Source organism: Pseudophryne corroboree, chromosome 6 (genome assembly GCF_028390025.1).
Source record: "Pseudophryne corroboree isolate aPseCor3 chromosome 6, aPseCor3.hap2, whole genome shotgun sequence".
Lineage (NCBI taxonomy): Eukaryota > Metazoa > Chordata > Amphibia > Anura > Myobatrachidae > Pseudophryne > Pseudophryne corroboree.
This window is the reverse complement of record NC_086449.1, coordinates 416,559,685-416,581,438: the sequence shown is the minus strand read 5'-3', so window position 1 is coordinate 416,581,438 and position 21,754 is coordinate 416,559,685. Positions and strand designations below refer to the sequence as shown.

General features: G+C 43.5%; 1 protein-coding gene across 7 annotated transcripts in view; it reads right to left on the bottom strand.

The window, feature by feature from the left end:
* CACNA2D1 (calcium voltage-gated channel auxiliary subunit alpha2delta 1) overlaps nucleotides 1–21,754 on the bottom strand; it is a 1,227,493-nt gene that overhangs the window by 421,985 nt on the left and 783,754 nt on the right. For all 7 annotated transcript variants that reach the window (XM_063926939.1, XM_063926941.1, XM_063926940.1 and 4 more), the window contains one exon: nucleotides 10,790–10,921. In XM_063926939.1, coding sequence (XP_063783009.1) covers nucleotides 10,790–10,921 — 132 coding nt within the window. The remainder of the gene's footprint in view (nucleotides 1–10,789; nucleotides 10,922–21,754) is intronic.

Genomic DNA, 21,754 nt, shown 5'->3' with positions numbered 1-21,754 from the left:
ATGTGTGCCTCTGCCCCCTCTCCATGTTTGCCTCTGCCCCCCTCCATGTGTTCCTCTGCCCCCTCTCCATGTGTGCCTCTGCCCCCTCTCCATGTATGCCTCTGCCCCCTCTCCATGTGTGCCTCTGCCCCCTCTCCATGTATGCCTTTGACCCATCTCCATGTATGCCTCTGCCCCCTCTCCATGTGTGCCTCTGCCCCCTCTCCATGTGTGCCTCTGCCCCCTCTTCCTGTTTGCCTCTGCCCCCCTCCATGTGTGCCTCTGCCACCTCTCCATGTGTGCCTCTGCCCCCTCTCCATGTGTGCCTCTGCCCCCTCTCCATGTATGCCTCTGCCTCCTCTCCATGTATGCCTCTGCCCCCTCTCCATGTATGCCTCTGCCCCATCTCCATGTATGCCTCTGTCCCCTCTCCATGTGTGCCTCTGTCCTCTCTCCATGTGTGTCTCTGCCCCCTCTCCATGTGTGCCTCTGCCCCCTCTCCATGTATGCCTCTGTCCCCTCTCCATGTGTGCCTCTGTCCTCTCTCCATGTTTGCCTCTGCCCCATCTCCATGTGTGCCTCTGCCCCCTCTCCATGTATGCCTCTGCCCCATCTCCATGTATGCCTCTGTCCCCTCTCCATGTGTGCCTCTGTCCTCTCTCCATGTTTGCCTCTGCCCCATCTCCATGTGTGCCTCTGCCCCCTCTCCATGTGTGCCTCTGCCCCCTCTCCATGTATGCCTCTGCCCCATCTCCATGTGTGCCTCTGCCCCCTCTCCATGTGTGCCTCTGCCCCCTCTCCATGTATGCCTCTGCCCCATCTCCATGTATGCCTCTGTCCCCTCTCCATGTGTGCCTCTGTCCTCTCTCCATGTTTGCCTCTGCCCCATCTCCATGTGTGCCTCTGCCCCCTCTCCATGTGTGCCTCTGCCCCCTCTCCATGTATGCCTCTGCCCCATCTCCATGTATGACTCTGTCCCCTCTCCATGTGTGCCTCTGTCCTCTCTCCATGTTTGCCTCTGCATGTGTTCATGTGCCTTGTCTCACCATGTGTGCCACTGACTCACCCTCCCTATATGTGCTGAGATGGGGGGCTGCTAGGTTCATCTGTACTGGACCAGACAATTTATGATGGAAGCCCTGTTTGACACTCCCCAAATCAGCAATATCCACGTAAGTAAAAATGATGGCGTACAGCAGCTACAGTACCTATGTATTACATCTAACACTGAAAAATATATTAGAACTTGTATCTACAGGTACAACATAAAAACAAAGTTAGAAGTCCTCATGACAATGTCGGTGTAAATTATTTTGCTGTAATGGTGAATTGTAGGTTATATGCATAGGAGAGTGGAGGATATTAGCAGGGAATTCTGTGCAGATGCTTGCTTTAGAAAGACAAATTAGTCTTTCAGCCTTAATCACTAATAGAGAAAAATAATGTGCTGAATGCAGTATTGATTAATAGTTAATATAACTATCGCAACTATAATTAAGAATGATTTCTTGTAATATTAATAGTTGGAATGACCGCTCTGCACCTATTTTACCCTAAAGCCAAAGACACATTCTGCATTGCTAATTGTAATCCCTCTAGACACTTGTTCTTAATGGTGTGAAAGTTACGCCAGTTAGGAAGACATGGATTGTATAAATTGGTGATAATGCAATATTGCATTCATTTATAGTAACATATCATAATCCAGAGATGCTTATTTAATTGCATTACAGTCACTGATTTGCATACAGCAGCATTTTTGGGTAAGCCATAGTATAATAAAAAGATAAACCTTACAAGCATTTCTGTGAATCACATTTTCAATGTTTTATATAATATATTCAACGTGGGAGCTATCTAATCACATGCTGTAAAGTGCATAGGTTTGCTCTTTGCTGTAAGTTTCTAACCAGTTGACTAATTAAAGCTGATATATCATAGATACTGTATGATATGTTTGCTCTCTGCACAATGAGGGTCATTCAGACCCCGTCGGATCTGCTACTTCATGCGCAAAGTAGCAACGTGCGTGAACAGGTCCTGCAATGTAGGAAGCTGGGCGACAGCAGACTCTAAGTGATTGACAGTATGCTGCCAATTGGGGGGCAGGGAGAGAGTGGCGACTGCCTCTGTTTCCAGGTTCTCCGTTGTTGGGCGGCTTGCACATCCCCATGGGTGCTGCAAGCTGCCCAACAGTAAATCAGTATTCTGCTGCCTGCCTCCTAGGACCACAGGTCAGATCACTACTGCAACAGGAGGTGTCTACTTGTAATAGATGCCTCCTGCTGCATTACCATTAGAGATGAGCGGGTTCGGTTCTCAGAGAACTAAACCCCTCCCCCCTGAACATAGGGGATTCGGGGCAATCCATGCCACAGCTCGGATCTCCCTGCCTGCCCTGGATCCCCAAGAAGGCAAAAACCTCAGGATCCCGCTGTCAGATCCTCAGGTTTTTGCTCGAACTGCGGTCCCCACAGGCTACAATGGACAAGATGGATGTCCCCATAGCGCTAAGCGCCGCCTGCACTGCCGACACTGCTGCCTGCACTGCCGACACCCCCACCTGCACTGCCGACACTCACACACTGCTGGCACCCCCGCACTGCAGACACTGCCGGCACCCCTGCACTGGGGACACTGTCAGCACTCCTGCACTGAGGACACTGTCGGCACTCCTGCACTGAGGACACCTCCAGCACTCCCATACTGCCCACACTGCCGGCACCCCTGCACTGGGGACACTGTCAGCACCCCTGCACCGGGGACACTGTCAGCACTCCTGCACTGAGGACACTGTCGGCACTCTTGCACTGAGGACACCTCCAGCACTCCCACACTGCCGGCACCCCTGCACTGAGGACACTGTCTGCACTTTTGCACTGAGGACACTATCGGCACTCTTGCACTGAGGACACCGTCGGCACTCCTGCACTGAGGACACCTCCGGCACTCTCGCACTGCCGAAACACACTGCCACAACCCCTGCACTGAGGACACTGCTGGAATCTTTACAATGAGGACACTTCCGGCACTTTCACATTTGCTACACTGCCAGCAACCCTGCAAATAGGACACTGCCGGCACTCCCGCACTGCCAACACCCCTGCACAGAGGACACTGCCAGCATTCCTGCACTGAGGACACATCTGGCACTCCCGCATTGCTGACACTGCCTCCACACAAAAGACGCAGCCACACTGCCGACTCCCCCATACAGAGGAAACCAGTGGCACCCAAGCACTGCCAACAGAGCCAGAACCCCCGCACATACAACACCACTGGGACACCCACACTGCCACCACTGCTGGCACCCCTGCACTGAGGACACAGATGGCACCCTTGCATTGCTGACAATGCCTGAACCCATCCCCACTGCCAACAGCGCCTACATACCAACATTGAGGACACCGCTGGCACCCTCACGCTGCTGGCACCCCAACAATGAGGACACTGCCAGCACCCCTGCATTGCTGACACAGCCAACACCCCCACACTGAGAACCCTGACTTCACCCATCACTGCTGACACCACTGGCACAACTACTTTAAGGACACCGCTGGCACCCTCACACTGCTGACCCCGATGGCACCTCTGTATTGAGGACACCCCCGCACTGTGCACAGCCCCACACTGAGGACAAAGCTGACACTCCCAGCCACAGTAAGTGCACTATTGTTGTATCTGACCTGCACTGTATCTCGTACTGTATCCGACGCGCACTGTATCTGACCTTGCACTAGAGCCAACCCACACTGTATGCTACCTGCACTGTATCCGACCCACACTGTAAACTGCAATGTATCTAAACCACACTGTATTCCACATTGTACCCGAAGCACACTGTATCCAACTTGCACTGTAACCTACACTGTACCCAATCCGCACTCCGACCTGCACTGTATTCGACCCAAACTGTATCCTGCACTGCATCCGCCCTGCACTGTATCTCGCACTGTATCCGACCTTGCACTGTAGCCAACATACACTGTATCCCCGACCAGCAGTGTAACCTGAACTATATCCAACCCGCACTCTGACCTGCACTGTATCCAGCCCGCACTCTAACCTGCACTGTATCTGACACACACTGTATACAACCCACACTGTATCCGACCCGCACTGTGGGGGTCATTCCGAGTTGTTCGCTTGTTGCCGATTTTCGCAACGGAGCGATTAAGGTGAAAATGCGCATGCGCATGGTACGCAGTATGCATGCGCTAAGTATTTTAGCACAAAACTTAGTAGATTTACTCACGTCCGAACGAGGAATTTTCATCGTTGAAGTGATCGGAGTGTGATTGACAGGAAGTGGGTGTTTCTGGGCGAAAACTGGCCGTTTTCAGGGAGTGTGCGGAAAAACGCAGGCGTGTCAGGGAAAAACGTGGGAGTGGCTGGCCGAACGCAGGGCGTGTTTGTGACATCAAACCAGGAACGAAACGGGCTGAGCTGATCGCAGTGTAGGAGTAAGTCTCGTGCTACTCAGAAACTGCTAAGAATTTCTATTCGCAATTCTGCTAATCTTTCGTTCGCTATTCTGCTTAGCTAAGATACACTCCCAGAGGGCGGCGGCCTAGCGTGTGCAATGCTGCAAAAATCTGCTAGCGAGCGAACAACTCGGAATGACCCCCTGTATGCGACCTACACTATATACAACCTGCAATTAATTACACCTACACTGTATCCAACCTGCCCTGTATCCCATAGGGAAATGCACGGGGGGGTTCCGGTTGCTCGGAAACCCCCTCCTCTTGACAATTGGCTTATATTATGACACTAGCAATGGTATATAATATGATTACTAGAGCTGCCACCACATCATGCAGTTTAAGGGACAGAGCAGAGCTGCTGCACATGTCCAGTGGTTGCAGCTTCTTCTACCAAGTTTCCTCAATCAGTGCTTTGGACCAGAGAGTAGCTACCAGGAAGAAGAGACAGGAGCCATACCATGAGGTGGGACAATGTGTGCTTAGAAGGTGCAGAACTGTTTTTTTTATGTTTGTGTATTTATTTACTATGGTATGTTTAACATTTTAATTAACACTTTGTTTGATACAACCTATACTATAGACCATCTATAGTGTTAAATATTAATACTGCATACCATACAGTATCCAGTGTAAAAAAAGACCAATGTTTACATTAATGTCCAGGGTTGTTACTAGGTTCTTCTACCGCTCTTCCAGACAGCTGCACTTGCTCCAATGTTCTGCAGAGTAGGAGATTGTGGACTGGCATGTGGAAACCTCCCCTCTAGAAACCCTGTGTTTGCCACTGTATCCACCTGCATTCTATCTGACCCACACTGTAACCTGCATTGTATCTGACCTGCATTGTATCTGACCCACTCTGTATCCAACCTGCACTGTAACTTGCACTGTGTCTGATCTGCACTGTATCCGACCAGCACTGTATCTGAACAGCACTGTAACCTGGTCAATATTTAACTGTGTGTCCCAAAGTATTCTGCACTGTACTACGCAGCTACAGAATGCTGATTTTTTGTGATTGGGGACATTTTGGTCATCTGCTCAACAAGAAGGCTGATATATCAGGGCTTTACATGGGCACAGGGTGTCAGTCAGCAGTGACCCAGGGCCATCAGGAGGGAGGTACAGACTCGCCACTGAGAATAGGCATGTGCTGGGGGCATGTGTACTTGTCTGCACCAAAAAGGAACAGAGGAGGAGCTCAATGAAAATCCAGGAACCAGGCAAGTGATCCTTGGATCCTTGAGAAAGGGCTGACTGCCCGAAATGCATAGGTGAAGTGCAGTTACAGAGATCCCAAACTCAGAACCGTTACGTTATCTGTCAGGCGCAGATGGACAAACAGAAACACGGCGAGGGAACCAGACGGAGACTCATGGTCAATGATAGAGAGCAGTGAGAAGCGGTGCAGGTAGGCAGTGATAGGGACAGATATTCAGTTCACAGCAGTGCCTCCTACATACTGCGGCTCTCACAAATGGCCTCCTCCTGTCAATCACCTTGCGAATGCCCCTGCGTTCGGATTTTTCGCACCATCCTGTCACTGACCGGAGATGCCCTTTGTTATTGTCCGACGCAATACGTATGTGTATAAACAATGAAATGACATTATAAGTGTAGTTGATTAGAATAAAACAGTGGTCCACAAACGTGGTCCTCAAGGCACCCTAACAGGTTTTAAAGATATCCATGCTAAGGCACATATATTTAAATCAAATTGACTGAAGTACTAATTATGTTAACTGAGAACTAGTATGGATATCCTTAAAAACTGAACTGTTAGGTTGCCTTGAGGACCGAGTTTGGGAACCACTGAAATAACATGTTAACCACTTATATTAAATATTTTATATATTCTTGATAAACAAATAAAATAATAGGATTTTAATTACCTACCGGTATATCATTTTCTCATAATCCGTAGAGGATACTGGGGTTCCATTTAGTACCATGGGGTATAGACAGGTCCACTAGGAGCCATGGGTACTTTAATAATTTGATAGTGTGGGATGGCTCCTCCTACCAGACTCAGTCTAGGAAACTGTGCCTGAGGAGACGGACATACTTTGAGAGAAGGATAGATAAAGATAGTGGTGAGATTCCGAACCAGCACACACAAAACAGAGGAAAGCTATGCTAACCCAACTTAAAACAGGAACAGCAACAGCTGAACCAACAATACTTAACCAAGTAACAGTTCAGGACGAACAAAGCACCAGGCGGGCACCCAGTATCCTCTACGGAGTATGAGAAAAGGATTTACCGTAGGTAATTAAAATCCTATTTTCTCTTATGTCCTAGAGGATACTGGAGTTCCATTTAGTACCATGGGGATGTACCAAAGCTCCCAAACCAGGTGGGAGAGTGCTGAGGTTCTTGCAGAACAGATTGACCATACTGAAGGTCCTCAGAGGCCAAAGTTTCGAACTTGTAGAACTTAGCAAACGTGTTCGAACCAGACCAAGTAGCCGCTCGGCAGAGATGTAAAGCCAAGACACCCCGGGCAGTCAACCAGGAAGAACCCACCGACCTAGTAGAGTGGGTCTGTACCTATCTTGGAACCGGCAAACCTGCCATGGAATAAGCATGCTGGGTAGTGAGCTTGATCCAGCGTGCAATTGTCTGATTTGAAGCAGGACACACAATTTTATTGGGATCATATAGAACGAATAGCGAGTCAGATTTCCTGTGACAAGCTGTCCTCTTTATGTATACCTTCAAAGCCCTCAAAACATCCAAAGACTTTGAAGTAGCGGAAGTGTCGGTGATAACCAGAACAACAATAGGTTGGTTGATGTGAAATGCAGACACCACTTTCGGAAGAAATTGCTGACGAGTTCTGAATTCAGCTCTGTCCTCATGGAAAATTAAATAGGTTCTCTTGTGAGACAAAGCCAGATCCGACACACATCTTTCTGAAGCCAAGGCCAACAGTGTGACGGTCTTCCATGTAAGATATTTTACGTCCACCTCCTGTAATGGTTCAAACCAGTTCGACTGGAGGAAATGCAGCACCAAATTGAGATACCAAGGTGCCGTGGGAAGCACAAAGGGAGGTTAGATGCACAGAACCCCTTTCAAAAACATCTGGACCTCAGGGAGAGAAGACAATTGTTTTTTAAAGAAAATGGACAAGGCCGACCTTTGCTCTTTTATGTAGTCCAGACGTAGGCCCACATCCACACCTGCCTACAGAAAAAGCAGGAAATGTCCCAGGTGAAATTCCCCCACAGAATAAGTTTTGCTTTCGCACCAAGAGACGTATTTCTTCCAAATATGGTGGTAATGTTTAGACGTTACCCCCTTCCTGGCTTGGATCATAGTCGGGATAACTTTGCTAGGGATACCTCTTCTGGCTAGAATCAGCCGCTCAACTTCCATGCCATCAAACGTAGCCGCGGTAAGTCGAATGGGCCCCGTTGCAGAACGAATGGGCCCCATTGCAGAAGATCCACGCGAAGAGGTAGAGGACACTGATCTTCAAGGAGCATCTCCAGAAGGTCCACGTACCAGGCCCTTCTTGGACAATCCAGAGCAATGAGTATTCCTTGAACCTTTTCCCTTTTTATTCTTTTGAGAATTCTTGGGATCAGAGGAAGTGGAGGAAACACGTACACCATCTGATAGACCCATGGAGTCATCAAGAGCATTTACCGCTACTGCCTGTGAGTCTCTCAACCTGGAACAATACCGCTTGGCTTCTGGTTGAGACGAGAGGCCATCATGTCGATTTGTGGATATCCTCACCGACGTGTCAAGTACCTGAACACTTATGGTTAAAGACCCCACTCCCCCGGGTGCAGGTTGTGTCTGCTGAGGAAGTCTGCTTCCCAGTTGTCTACTCCCGGAATGAAAACCGCTGAAAATGCCACAGCATATTTTTCTGCCCAGAGGAGAATTCTTGACACCTCTGGCATTGCTGCTCTGCTTTTCGTTCTGCCCTGTCGGTTTATGTACGTCACTGAAGTCACATTGTCCGACTGGACCTGAATGGCCCGATCGTGAAGAAGATAAGAGGCCTGCAGAAAGGCGTTGTATATGGCCCTGAGTTCCAGAATGTTGATTGGAAGGTTGACTTCCTGACTTGACCATCTTCCTTGAAACTGCACCACCTCTGAGGCTTGCGTCTGTGGTTAAGAGGATCCAGTCATGAATTCTGAACTTCTGACCCTCGACGAGATGAGAAATCTGTAGCCACCACAGAAGGGAGATCCTGGCTTTTGGCGTCAGACGGATCCTCTGGTGCATGTGAAGATGCGATCTGAACAATTTGTTCAACAGATCGAACTGGAAGGGTCTTGCATGAGACCTTTTGTATTGAAGCGCCTTGTAAGAGGCCACCATTTCCCCCAGAAGGTGAATGCATAGATGCGCTGATAACCAGGTTCTCTTCAAGACATCCCAAATCATCGACTGGATCACTAATGCCTTTTCCAATGGGAGGAACACTTTCTGCGACTCCGTGTCCAGTATCATTCCCAGGAATGGGAGCCTTCGTGTTGGCTCTAGGTGAGATTTCGGAAGGTTCAGAATTCACCTGTGATCCTGGAGAAGTTTGGTTGAGAGACCAATGCTGTCCAGCAACCTCTCCCTGGATGGGGCCTTTATCAGAATATCGTCCAGGTACGGAATTACGTTCACTCCCTGCTTGCGGAGTATAAACATCATCTCTGCCATCACTTTGGTGAACACCCTCGGTGCCGTGGAAAGACTAAATGGCAGGGCCTGGAACTGGTAGTCATAGTACTGCAGTGCAAACTGTAGATAAGCCTGATGAGGTGGCCAGATCGGAATGTGAAGTTACACATCCTTGATATCCAGAGACACTAGGAATTCCCCTTCCCCCAGACCTGAGATCAACAGAGAGAGATAAGGTCTAGCCAATATCAAAGAAGAAGCAGTTAGATATCTAGAAGTTCAGTCATAAGTGGGAAAAGTCATGGAGACCAATAGAGTTGAGGGTTCAAGGAGGAGTGACCCACAGTATCCATCAAGACAGTGCTTGAGCAACTGTTTCATGAGCATACAATGTGGCCAATACAGAGCACCGAATAGAGGATGTGAAAGGATTTTCATTCTTCAACGTACTGACGTAGCCTTCACACATAGCATAGCAGGAAAGTCCAGTTTAAATTATAGTTAAATACTGTAACATCTCCTGACCTGAACTTAGGCTACCTAGGGCTTTTTTCTATTTTGTGTTGTAGACCCTGCACATGCTTTTGTCAAAGGCTAGCCCATTGATAACTTTAACTTTGGCAAAAGTTCCATATATGCACCCCACTCTAAACTGTGCATTTACTGTATATCACATCTGTTGCATAAGCACTGGATTGTAAGCACCAATATATCACTTTGGTGGTAAGAGGGTTATTACGATAATGGCAGTTTTTTCTCTCAATATCAAATACTACTCATTTATTTATGTATTTCTAGGGAAGTTTTTATTAATAAAGTCACTTTTAAAATCATCTATGAATGCTTTACTAGAATAAAGAATTAACTAAAAACTCGAATCATTTATAACTTATTCAGTAGGGGCTATCTCTAGAATCAGTTTAAATATGTAGAGATCACAGGGAACACCCCTTATATAACATTCTTGGAAAAATAATTGGCAAAAACATACAGAAAATAAACTGAAATAGGTCCAGTTGTTTAGTTGTCTTTGGTTTCCTGATCCTTAGATATTCACAGATCAGTGTCACAATGGGCCACAATGACCATCTCTACACTGAACTGTCTTTCATGTAAGTTGCAGCAACACTGCACTTTCTATGGCTCCCATATTCAACAAAAAGACTAATAAGAATTACTCAGGAGATTCATGAGTAGGGCAAAAAAAATGAGCTCTTTCTTTTATTATTAGGATTCTTTTATACTTCACACAGAGGATTGAAACTGAGTGCTGTTTTACATGAGAATAAGACAGTCCCCACTGAAAAAATCTAGTAGCTTTTAGAATGGCAAAGCTTTTATTATTGATTTTTTTTCTAGCTAAAATGTTGGTGTGTTTGTTTACTATCCCCTGAGAACGGAACAAAGCTAAAACATAAAAATAAAACAAGTTAGAACGAAACCATGCTACAGTACAACTATAAAGTCTGCTGATATCTACGTCACATACTGTAGCTCTTCTATCATCACTATCAGTAGTCTACTCAGATAAAGAACCCACAGACATTGTAAATTATACTTATGCGAACACCATCCTCCACAGTACAGTATAACACTCAACAAACCCTCCTCTGGAACATCCTGGATATAGATTGATAATGCCACACATTTCACAACAGGTTTTTTTTTTACTTGTCTTTCTTTACCTGGGTAGTACCTAGCCAGTCCAGTTGCACTTCCAAAGACTTGCCAAAGAAGTGTTTTATCTTCATTTGAATTCTTCTTAAACACTTCATCTAACGCAGCAGTCCAGTTGAGTTCATTCAACACTATGGTAGCTGGAAAAAAAATAGCAAATATATTAAAAACAAATTCCTCTTCATAATAATCAGTAGCAATAATTCATAGGCATAATAATTACAGTAACAATGAGTTATATGTGTGGACACAGTATAAGGCTTGCGTCAAGATTCCTTAGGATGGTCATTAGAGCAGAAAAAGATTCATATGAAAAACTAATATGAGAAAAAGACAAGAATAAGGACACTATGGAATGGGGGTATTATTAGCCTTTAAAGCTGATTGGGGAATAGCTTCACAACACAGTGCTCATTAGTGTAAAGTAACAAGATTTTCATGTTTATGGATGTGATCACTCTCAGAAAGATCAGTTATGTGACTATGAATATTCATGTACTGGGTCAGTTAAACAGTGAACCGAGGTATGGTGAAATTTGTATTCAGCAGCATGAAAGGATTAATGTTTTGTGGTCAGTTACCTAGAAATGGATAGTTACATAAAAGTCTAAGGTATTGTGCATTTTGGTATTTGAGTTTGCGTATATTACATTAAGAAATATAATATTTTATGTTGATATTTTGATATTGAGTACAGTGGACTATCTCAAATGACCTTATTTTTATTTACGTATTTATTTTTGGTAGGTGTGCTGCTCTCTATAAGTGCAGGTAATCTAATCTCTCATTGCTGGATATAGTTACAGACACTCTCTGCTTGTAATGACCATTGCGTGGACAATAAGTCTTCAACCTCGGACATCTAGTTGCTGTGGAACTACACATACCAGCATGCCCTACCTCAGTTTTAGCATGCTGTAATAGCAAAACTGTGGCAGGGCATGCTGGGATGTGTAGTTCCACAGCTGCTAGAGGGCCAAGGTTGAAGACCCATGGCTTAGAATATTGACCCTTCTATAACAACTGCATGCCCGGCCTTAGGTCCAGATTTCAAGTCGACTATTCTACTAACTACATGGTACCTTTATCTAGGCTCCAGAATACTTACATTTTGCTCAGGACACTGTATTATTTGCAGGGATACATCTATTCAACTAGTATAATAATAATAATAATAATAATAATTTAATTTATATAGCGCTCTTTCTCCAAAAGGACTCAAGGAGCTTTACAGACATAAAAAACAATGCACAGAATACAGAGGATTTAAGTAATACAGCAATAGATAAGCCACACAGACATAAAAGAAAACCTTAAGCACACAGAAAGCATAATACATGATTGGTGTAGGCAATTTGGGTAATAACTTCCAAGGGTTGTGTATTCCACCCTCACAAGGTACCAGGTGTGGCAGCCATCTTGGGCGCACAGCGTAGGATAGGATTACCAAGGGTAGAATAGTCTACCCCTAGAAGAGATGACACAAAATGGGGGTGATTTCAGAGTCCTAAAGTTCAGAGTAGGGTTCCAAGAAAACCACCAGTTCCACGTATTTTTCATCCCACCCACAAGCGTACCAGATGAGGTAGCCATGTTAGGCGCACTTTGAAGGTTATACCATGGGAGGTGAGCCATACCTTTCTGTACATCACTGTACTTTTTGTGCTAGAGTCAAATACTCACCTAGTCCAAATGTGCTTACATTTGTGCTGAATTGTTGAGTTGGGGGAAATCTTCCAACTTTCCCTCTATACTAATAATTGTCTGGTTTGGTTGTTTAACTCAGTCATGTTTTATTTAACCAACATATTGGAAGTAATATTTTAGATGTTTTTTTAGCATTTTTTGGCAACAAGCGGACTTGTTTATTTGCTCCAGTACACTGCTCAATAATTTATTGTTCCAACCAACCAAAAAGTTGTAATCTATACCCAGTTTACTATACTGCATAAAAATATATATTTTTAAATATGGAAATGTGGTCTTGTCATGGAGTGATGGAATTTTTAGATATTTTTGTTTAATTTGCACTGACTCGTCTAGTCTGAAAATTTCAATAAGTAGGCAATAGGAGGTATTTCACGTAAATAAATTACTAATTAATTATTCATTATCTTATATACAAGGTACATTCAGTCATATTAATATGATATTTTATTTTGACGAAAGAACAACCTAAGAAAAACCTCTAAATTTTTAATTAATTTTTCACAATAGCTTTTATTATATGTGGTGAGCACAAATGAACTGTGAATATGGAATATTCTCCCACTGAATAAGTGGACTTTGGTTTAATAGACTCCCTCCAACACATTATTATTGTTGACACTAGTGTTCTGAACAAAAACAGCAGAAAAAAATAGCATTCAGTTAGCACACTTACTTCTTTCTCATAACTGATGACATTTTTCTACCTCTGCTTTTCCCTCTCTTTAGGATAAGATTTTGGAAACTAAAGACTTATAAATTTCTCTGCAAATCAATAATGATCTACAGTAGCTTATATAAACAAAAGTAAAGAAAACCCCTGAATACTAAGCTTTTGATTTTTTTTTAAATGTGCTGACCCTGGCCTGTTTGAAATGCAATATATAATTATATCTAAAGAGACTCTGAGCAATTTTCACTCCATGAAAAGAGATCAACAAAGTACAATAGAAATTAAAAAGGAAAATATTTTTTAGTATGAATAAGGACACATGTAGAGAATCATTGTAATTGTCGGTACATTATTATTATTATTATTATTATTATTATTTATATATTAATAGTAGAAGGAAGACCTTTTTGAGTGACATATTTCTATGATGCCATTGTCTGAGCAGGGCATGTACCAAATTAAAGGTCTTGGTCCATAGATTTGCAGAACAATATTGACATTGGAATTTTTTGCGTTATTTAGGAGTTACGTGGCAAAATGTTTTCCTGGCATTTACAATTCATCACTTTTGTGACAGTTGGTGTACTTTTCCTGTGTGCCTGCTGGGTGACCTCGAACATGTGACCTGCTGAGTGGTCTGGAAAATGTGACAGTTATTTGCAGCCACCCACTAAGCAGGGATTTTTTCGAAATTCGAATCCTGAGGGGGTGAAAAGAGGTAAATTGTTCCTCCCAGCAAACCTTTGCCTATAAGGTTGAAACGGACACATCAGCTAGTTGTTATTATTATTATTATTATTATTATTATTATAATTATTAGCAGTAGTAGTCGTATTTATTCTGTTAGGTTTTACACATATCCCTATCACAGAATTTAGCTAATTATTTCAGCATGTACTGTGTTTGCTGCAATGATATTGAGCTTAGTTACTGATATCATCATTTGCGCACTGTGTGAGGTAAATTAGTAAAATGTTTGACTTTATATTGTAATCCTTTTTTCAGTCTAGAAATTATGGCAGTATAGTTCTAATGCTAAAGCAATTTGATATATAAAAACATGAACAAAGCCAACATGTAGACAAATATATGAAACCTGCAACTTTTGTATGTTTACAAAAACACTTGTCTGTATGCACCAGCATCAGTATTTCATCACATAACATGGATTCTTGTGTTAGCATTTTTCATTATGGCTTATTGTGCTAGATAACTCAAGATTTCTTTATAACAGCAATGGGAGACATAGGTCATATAGAAGCACAGATACCTTGGACAAAGACTGTTAAATGCATAATAACAAAATATACGAGCATAATACTGCACCATGAAGATTATCAAAAGAGTCAACCTATACCTAGAGAAGTATGACATTATAAATCTCAGAGACATATATGACTGTGACCTAACAATGTGAAAGAAAGTAAAAAAAAAACCACATTGTTTTATTGATTGGGTGGTAAGTAAAGTCAGTGATAGGGAAAGAATGTGCCACCATGCCTCCACACGAGGGTGCACCAGGTGAGGGAGCAGATGGAAGGAAACAAAATGGAGGGAATGGCAGGGGGAGTTGAGGAATGGAAAGGACAGTCTGCAATAATATGGCCATTGAAACAAGAAAATGGAATACCAAGGAAAGTGAGGTGCAAGAAGTCAATAAAGCTTAAATAACATGGGAAGTGAGCAATACAAATACAGGTTGAGTATCCCTTATCCAAAATGCTTGGGACCAGAAGTATTTTGGATATCGGATTTTTCTGTATTTTGGAATAATTGCATACCATAATGAGATATCATGGTGATGGGACCTAAGTCTAAGCACAGAATGCATTTATGTTTCATATACACCTTATACACACAGCCTGAAGGTCATTTTAGCCAATATTTGTAATAAATTTGTGCATTACACAAAGTGTGTGTACATTCACACAATTAATTTATGTTTCATATACATCTTATACACACAGCCTGAAGGTAATTTTAGCCAATATTTGTAATAAATTTGTGCATTACACAAAGTGTGTGTACATTCACACAATTAATTTATGTTTCATATACACTTTATACACACAGCCTGAAGGTAGTTTTAGCCAATATTTTTTATAACTTTGTGCATTACACAAAGTGTGTGTACATTCACACAATTAATTTATGTTTCATATACACCTTGTACACACAGCCTGAAGGTCATTTAATACAATATTTGTAATAACTTTGTGTATTAAACAAATTTTGTGTACATTGAGGCATCAGAAAACAAAGGTTTCACTATCTCAGTCTCACTTAAAAAATTCTGTATTTCGGATTATTTTGCTGTATTTCGGAATATTTGGATATGGGATACTCAACCTGTATAACATAGTCCCTATTGGAGTGTAGGGGTTCTAGATTTTAATGGAAACCTTTACATGTATAATTAAGAAGACTATTATTATTCTACATAGAGACTCCATAGTAACATCAGTCATGGAAGGTTGTGGTTCTTTCTTCCAATCACAGGCAATTTGATGCTTGGCTGCAAATGTGAAACCAATTTATCAGAAGTTCTACTAAGGTATCTAATTGACATAACATATGGTTAAAGGGTCTTTAAATAGTTGTGCATAAATGAGCTGACTAACCAGTCTGAATAAATCATCCCAGTACTAAGATATTATTGGGTAATCACACCAAATATAATTAAAAGAATTACATTGCCAACACTGCTGCTCACACTAGTTGGATATATTAGGGTAGATAGCTTGTAGCCTTATGGGAACCATATACCATCTGCTGTAGATTTCAGAAGTATTTTCTTATACAGCAATGTTTTTTGGCTGTTACTGAGCAACCATCCTTCTTGGTCAAGTGAAATCCCAATGCCTAGCTCAAATGGTTTCACAGATTGTCGAGGATGGGACCAAACAATGTTATAAAATAAAGATATGCTACCCCAGGCCACAAGGTTGTAAGTTCTTATATGTGTAAATTGGTTTCAAGTCAAAAGTATGGAGGCTCATACCTGGATTTGGGGCACAATCGATAATAATAAAATGAAGAAATGTATACAAACCCTTTAAGAGCCATGATTGTGCAAAAGGTAAAAGACAATCCATAGGAATGTGAGTGGGTATTTCCAAAGAAGTGCATAAGGAGGACATGGTGCTAACAGTTTAGTTAATTGTTTATGCAGCGTCTAACATGAAATTGACTGACAGAATAGTTGAGGCTGGCCTAAGGCACATGGTATACCAAGGAAAAAAGTACACCCAGATCTCTTGACAAGGCCTCCTCAATATCAAACCATTTTTTGAATTCCTGGGCCAACATGCCAGGAGGGGGCTTGAGTCAGTGGGTGGGTTTTTATTTAGCCATTCAAAATATAGACAATCATGATACCATCATTTGAACTGGTGCCTTACGTAGACAGCCAAAATGTCAACATGGACTATATAGTCATAAGCAATAAGTAGACAGCCAAAATATTGAAAGGGACATAATATAGACATGAATATTTTGTTGACAATTCAAAAATAGACTAGCTATATAGACAAGGTCCGAATGTAGACATACCACTGGCGTTTCTACCATGGGTGCAATGTGTACGGTGCACACGGGCCCCTGCGTCCAGGGGGGCCCACACCGCACACATTGCACCCATGCTGTGTTGAAACTTAACTTCTGGAGACCCGCGACGGGCGCTGAAGCCGCAGCAGTCATGGCAAAAATCCACCCCAAAATGGCCGCCGCGCATGTGCAGTAGCACATTAGTCTCCGGAACATGGCAGGCACCGTATTTCCAGAGACTTGCACATACACGGTAGACTCCGGCACATTGCCGGAGCATACTGCACCATGGAGAGGAGGGGGCCCACCTGGAGTCTGCATACGGGCCCCCTCCTCTCATAAAACGCCCCTGAGACATACTGTGCAAGATATAGACATGGGGGTATATTTACTAAGCTCCCGATTTTGACCGATTTGGTGTTTTTCTTCAAAGTGTCATCTCAGGAATTTACTAAACTCAAATCTCGGCAGTGATGATGGCATTCGTATTTTTTTTGAAGGCAAAGAAAAAAAATATGATTGAATACACCATCAGTCAAACACACCTGTTATTTCATACAACTCAGTATTTTACTAAAAATTCGTATTCACAATCACTGCCGGCAATAGCGAAACACTGCCGTGAAAAAATACAAATCGTAAAAAAAAAGCAGTTTTCAAATAGACCTGCTTTTTTTACTGAATTCTGATAGGCACGGATCAGTGAGATCCGTGCATGTTTATCAGTGGGAAGGAGTGTGGTTGAGTTAAAAATCAGAAAAAAAAATTGCGTGGGGTCCCCCCTCCTAAGCATAACCAGCCTTGGGCTCTTTGAGCCGGTCCTGGTTGTAAAAATACAGTGGAAAAAATGACCGTGGTTCCCCCATATTTAAACAACCAGCACCGGACTCTTTGCCTGGTCCTGGTGCAAAAAATAAGGGGGACAAAAACGTAGGGGTCCCCCGTATTTTTAACACCAGCAGCAGACTCCACTAGTCAGAGAGATAATGCCACAGCCGGGGGACACTTTTATATTGGTCCCTGCGGCCCTGGCATTAAATCACCAACTAGTCACCCCTGGCCGGGGAGCCCTGGAGGAGTGGTAACCCCTTAAATCAAGGGATCCCCCCCTCCAGCCACCCAAGGGCCAGTGGTGAAGCCCGAGGCTGTCCCCCCTATCCGTGGGTAGTGGATGGGAGGCTGATAGCCTTTTGTGTAAAAAAAAGAATATTGTTTTTTGTAGCAGAACTACAAGTCCCAGCAAGCCTCCCAGGCAAGCTGGTACTTGGAGAACCACAAGTACCAGCATGTGGGGGAAAAATGGGCCCGCTGGTACCTGTAGTTCTACTACAAAAAATACCCAAATAAAAACAAGACACAAACCGTGAAAGTATAACTTTAATGTACATACATGCACACTTACATAAATACACACTTACCTATGTTGACACAAAGCACTCGGTCCCCTTGTCCATTAGAATCCAGGGGTACCTGTAAATAAAAGTATACTTACAAAGAATCCGAGTAGATCAGTCCTCTTCTTAAAAGTTATGATCCACATACTTGGTCAAATTAAAAAAAAAAAATACCCGGTCCATGCACTGAAAGGGGTCCCATGTTTACACAGAACCCCTTTCCCCAAATGTCGGTACCCCCCGTGACTCCTGTCAAAGAGGGTCCCTTCAGCCAATCAGGGAGCGCCATGTCATGACACTCTTCTGATTGGCTGTGCGCTCCTGCACTGTCAGTCAGGCGGCGCACTGTGGATACAATGTAGCGCAGCGGCGCTACATTATATCCAATGGTGGGAACTTTGTGGTCTGCGGTAGACCGCGAGGTTAAGTGGGGTCACTCTTGTGGTTGCTCTCGGCGATAAGCTAGCCCGGGTGGGCGCTCCTAGTCACAGACAGAGCCACGACTAGTGTGGCTCCATCTTTATTTTGAAAGTGATTGTATTTTATCGGTTGACCTAATGACCTGGTCAACTAATGACCATTTGGTTGCCTACATTTTGACTATGTATAAAATAAGAATTGACTCACCGGTAATTCTATTTCTCGTAGTCCGTAGTGGATGCTGGGGACTCCGTAAGGACCATGGGGAATAGACGGGCTCCACAGGAGACTGGGCACTCTAAAGAAAGATTCAGTACTATCTGGTGTGCACTGGCTCCTCCCTCTATGCCCCTCCTCCAGACCTCAGTTAAGGAAACTGTGCCCGGAAGAGCTGACATTACAAGGAAAGGATTTTGGAATCCAGGGTAAGACTCATACCAGCCACACCAATCACACTGTACAACTTGTGATAAACTTACCCAGTTAACAGTATGAACAACAACTGAGCATCACTCAACCGATGCTACATAACCATAACCCTTTGTTAAGCAATAACTATATACACGTTGACAATGCTAAATTCCTATGTCGTATAAACAACCCTTATGAAGCTAAGAACACTGTACGCTGTTTACTTAAGAAATACCGTAATGGTACGCTATTTGCGTAACGATCGCTCAGCCGTAGGCGAGACGCTCAAGCGTCACGTTCGCTCACGGCCCAGCGATCACAGGACACGTTATTGGTTATGTCTAGGGGAAAGATTCGCTATGGCGTAGCATACACTCGAGACCACGAGGAGGTCACCAGCGATGCAGACGCTCACAACACTATACCTTGATATTAAACCTTATACCGACGAAACACACAGAATACCTTTAATGTGAGTACAGGGTGTAAATGCAACTTTGTGTAGCCTGACTACCTACAAAGCTGTTTGAGCGTCACCGACGCTCAAGTGAACACTTAACACTATAGTAAATACACAGATACTGTTTTAGGGTTCCAAAGCCTATTATCTGTATTATATCTAGTATACTTGTAAAAGAGTAACACAGTACAAATGATACACTACAATATAACAAAGACGTCCTAACCAAACACCTAACTAAGGGATAAACTACAATACTATCCTGGCCTAACACAATACAATACAATACTATAAAGTTTAGTCTAGGGGAGTTACGAGAGAGAAGAGAAAATAGAGAGAGAGAAATAGACACAGAGGGAGAGAGAGGAATTGGCTCACAGAAAGACAATGATTACGGAGAGAACTTACGCACAAAGGGTATGATCGCCTGCGCCTCGATATCCAGCTCCCGATTATCAGCAGATAACCGTTGATGAGAGAGTGAGAGCTGGATGTGGTCGGCCTGCCTATTTATGCCCCACACACAATGCAATCTCCTGGTCCTACAATCCTTCAGTTTATTGGACACAGGAATTCGGCCCTGTACTGTAACCAAAGGTCATAGGTTGATTCATACAGGTGGGCTGTGCTGAGTTTAAACGGCTCAGGTGGGTGGGAAACTGGGTTTCCCGCCGCATACCTGAGTATGGGTAAATAATAGAAATGGACATAAACTTCTTATGTTCATAACTATTCGCACGAGCGATTAATACGCTCCAAACCAACACCGGAATATTGCTAATTAAATACTCTTCCGATGGGTACCAAATACTGCTGTATGACTCCTGTTAGACCCTTCGTACAATACAAAGAGGGATTCCTCCGCTCAGGGACATTCTATCTAAACCAAACTTACAGAAACTATTGAGGGGAACATGATCTATAAACGACATTAATTGTGAACTTTTGTAACGAATGAGTCGCACGCTACGATCACATAAACTCTACCGTAAATGCGCATACTGCGCGTGCGAGTGCACGCTATTGCGGGTATGCGCTTCCACGGGAGAGCGTACGCATGCGCAGCACGGACCAGTGTGCGGTGCAAATATGGCAGTGTGCATTGAGACATTTTTCTGACTTCGACAGTCCACCCTTTGGCAGTCAATAATAACTGCCACAAAATATTTAAGGAGAAAAATGTAAGTCAGGGGTTAATTGATTTCCATGGTGGGGAAAGGAGGAAGAATGGAGTAGGTGTGAAGAGAGTATGACCTAGTGAGAAAGCAGGAGCATGTGTGTATGAGTCCATGTTTGGGGGGGTCATGTATCATCGTGCCGTACGTGTGGTAAATCAAGCTTCGAGGTATTGCGAAGTATACATTTGAATTCCTTCTTATCCTGTGGTACAGGTCTGTGGATGGGCTGTCAAACTCTACCGAGCTCATTTCGGCTGTGGTTGTAACACAATGGGGATGCACATTTTAGTTGATGATACATGAATTGGGGGGGGTATGTGGTTGCTGCTATCTGTGCCTGTATTCCCTATCGACTATGTGTGTTATTACCTGAGGGTTGCAGAGATGAAGATAAAGAACACTTACGAAAAATGCAATGATATTCTATGTCAGGTTAATGTACGTTCGTCGATTGAGGTCTTGATTGGTGTCGTTTGATTGCAGTCTTCTTCTTTGTGCTTTTGCTCATAAATCGTGAGTAAAGCAAACAACGTCCATGGATTTACAAAAAATGTTGGGCTAGCGTGATTTTAAAGTTCCTAGGGAAACTGGGGTACCCATGGCATTGTCCATAAAATCTTGTATATCAGGTCGTCTGCTCTTCTTCTTTCCATCTTTCCGTTGTCGGCCCCTTGGCTCATCAGGTCCTTCGTCTACGTGGGTCTTTGTACCTCGGAGGAAAACATAGAAATGGGTGAAAGACGGACCGTATACTCATTACATCATTACGTCATGGTTTCTAGCATTGGGTCATAAATCAAATCCAGGTTAATTACAGTTTCCTCACTCCTCAAGCTCATCACTTTCGTACTTTGTTTGCACCTCATTAAAGCCTGCCCGCATCTAAATATCAATCCAATAGATATAACGACACCCAAAATACATAGGAGAAACTTTCCAACATCCATTATGACTCCTTGAGCCCAGTCTCCTAAACCGGAGAACCAATTTCGCGGGTTCAACCATGACACCCAACCAGTCAGCTCATTACCTACAGCAGCAAGGGTGAGATTGTGTTTCCGACGAAATTCCCACTTTAATTGCAGAATATCGTCCATCTTTTGGTCTATGACCTCTACCGGATCCTCGGTGTTATTTGTGATATACGTGCAACACTTTATACCGTACTGTGTTGCCAATGTAAC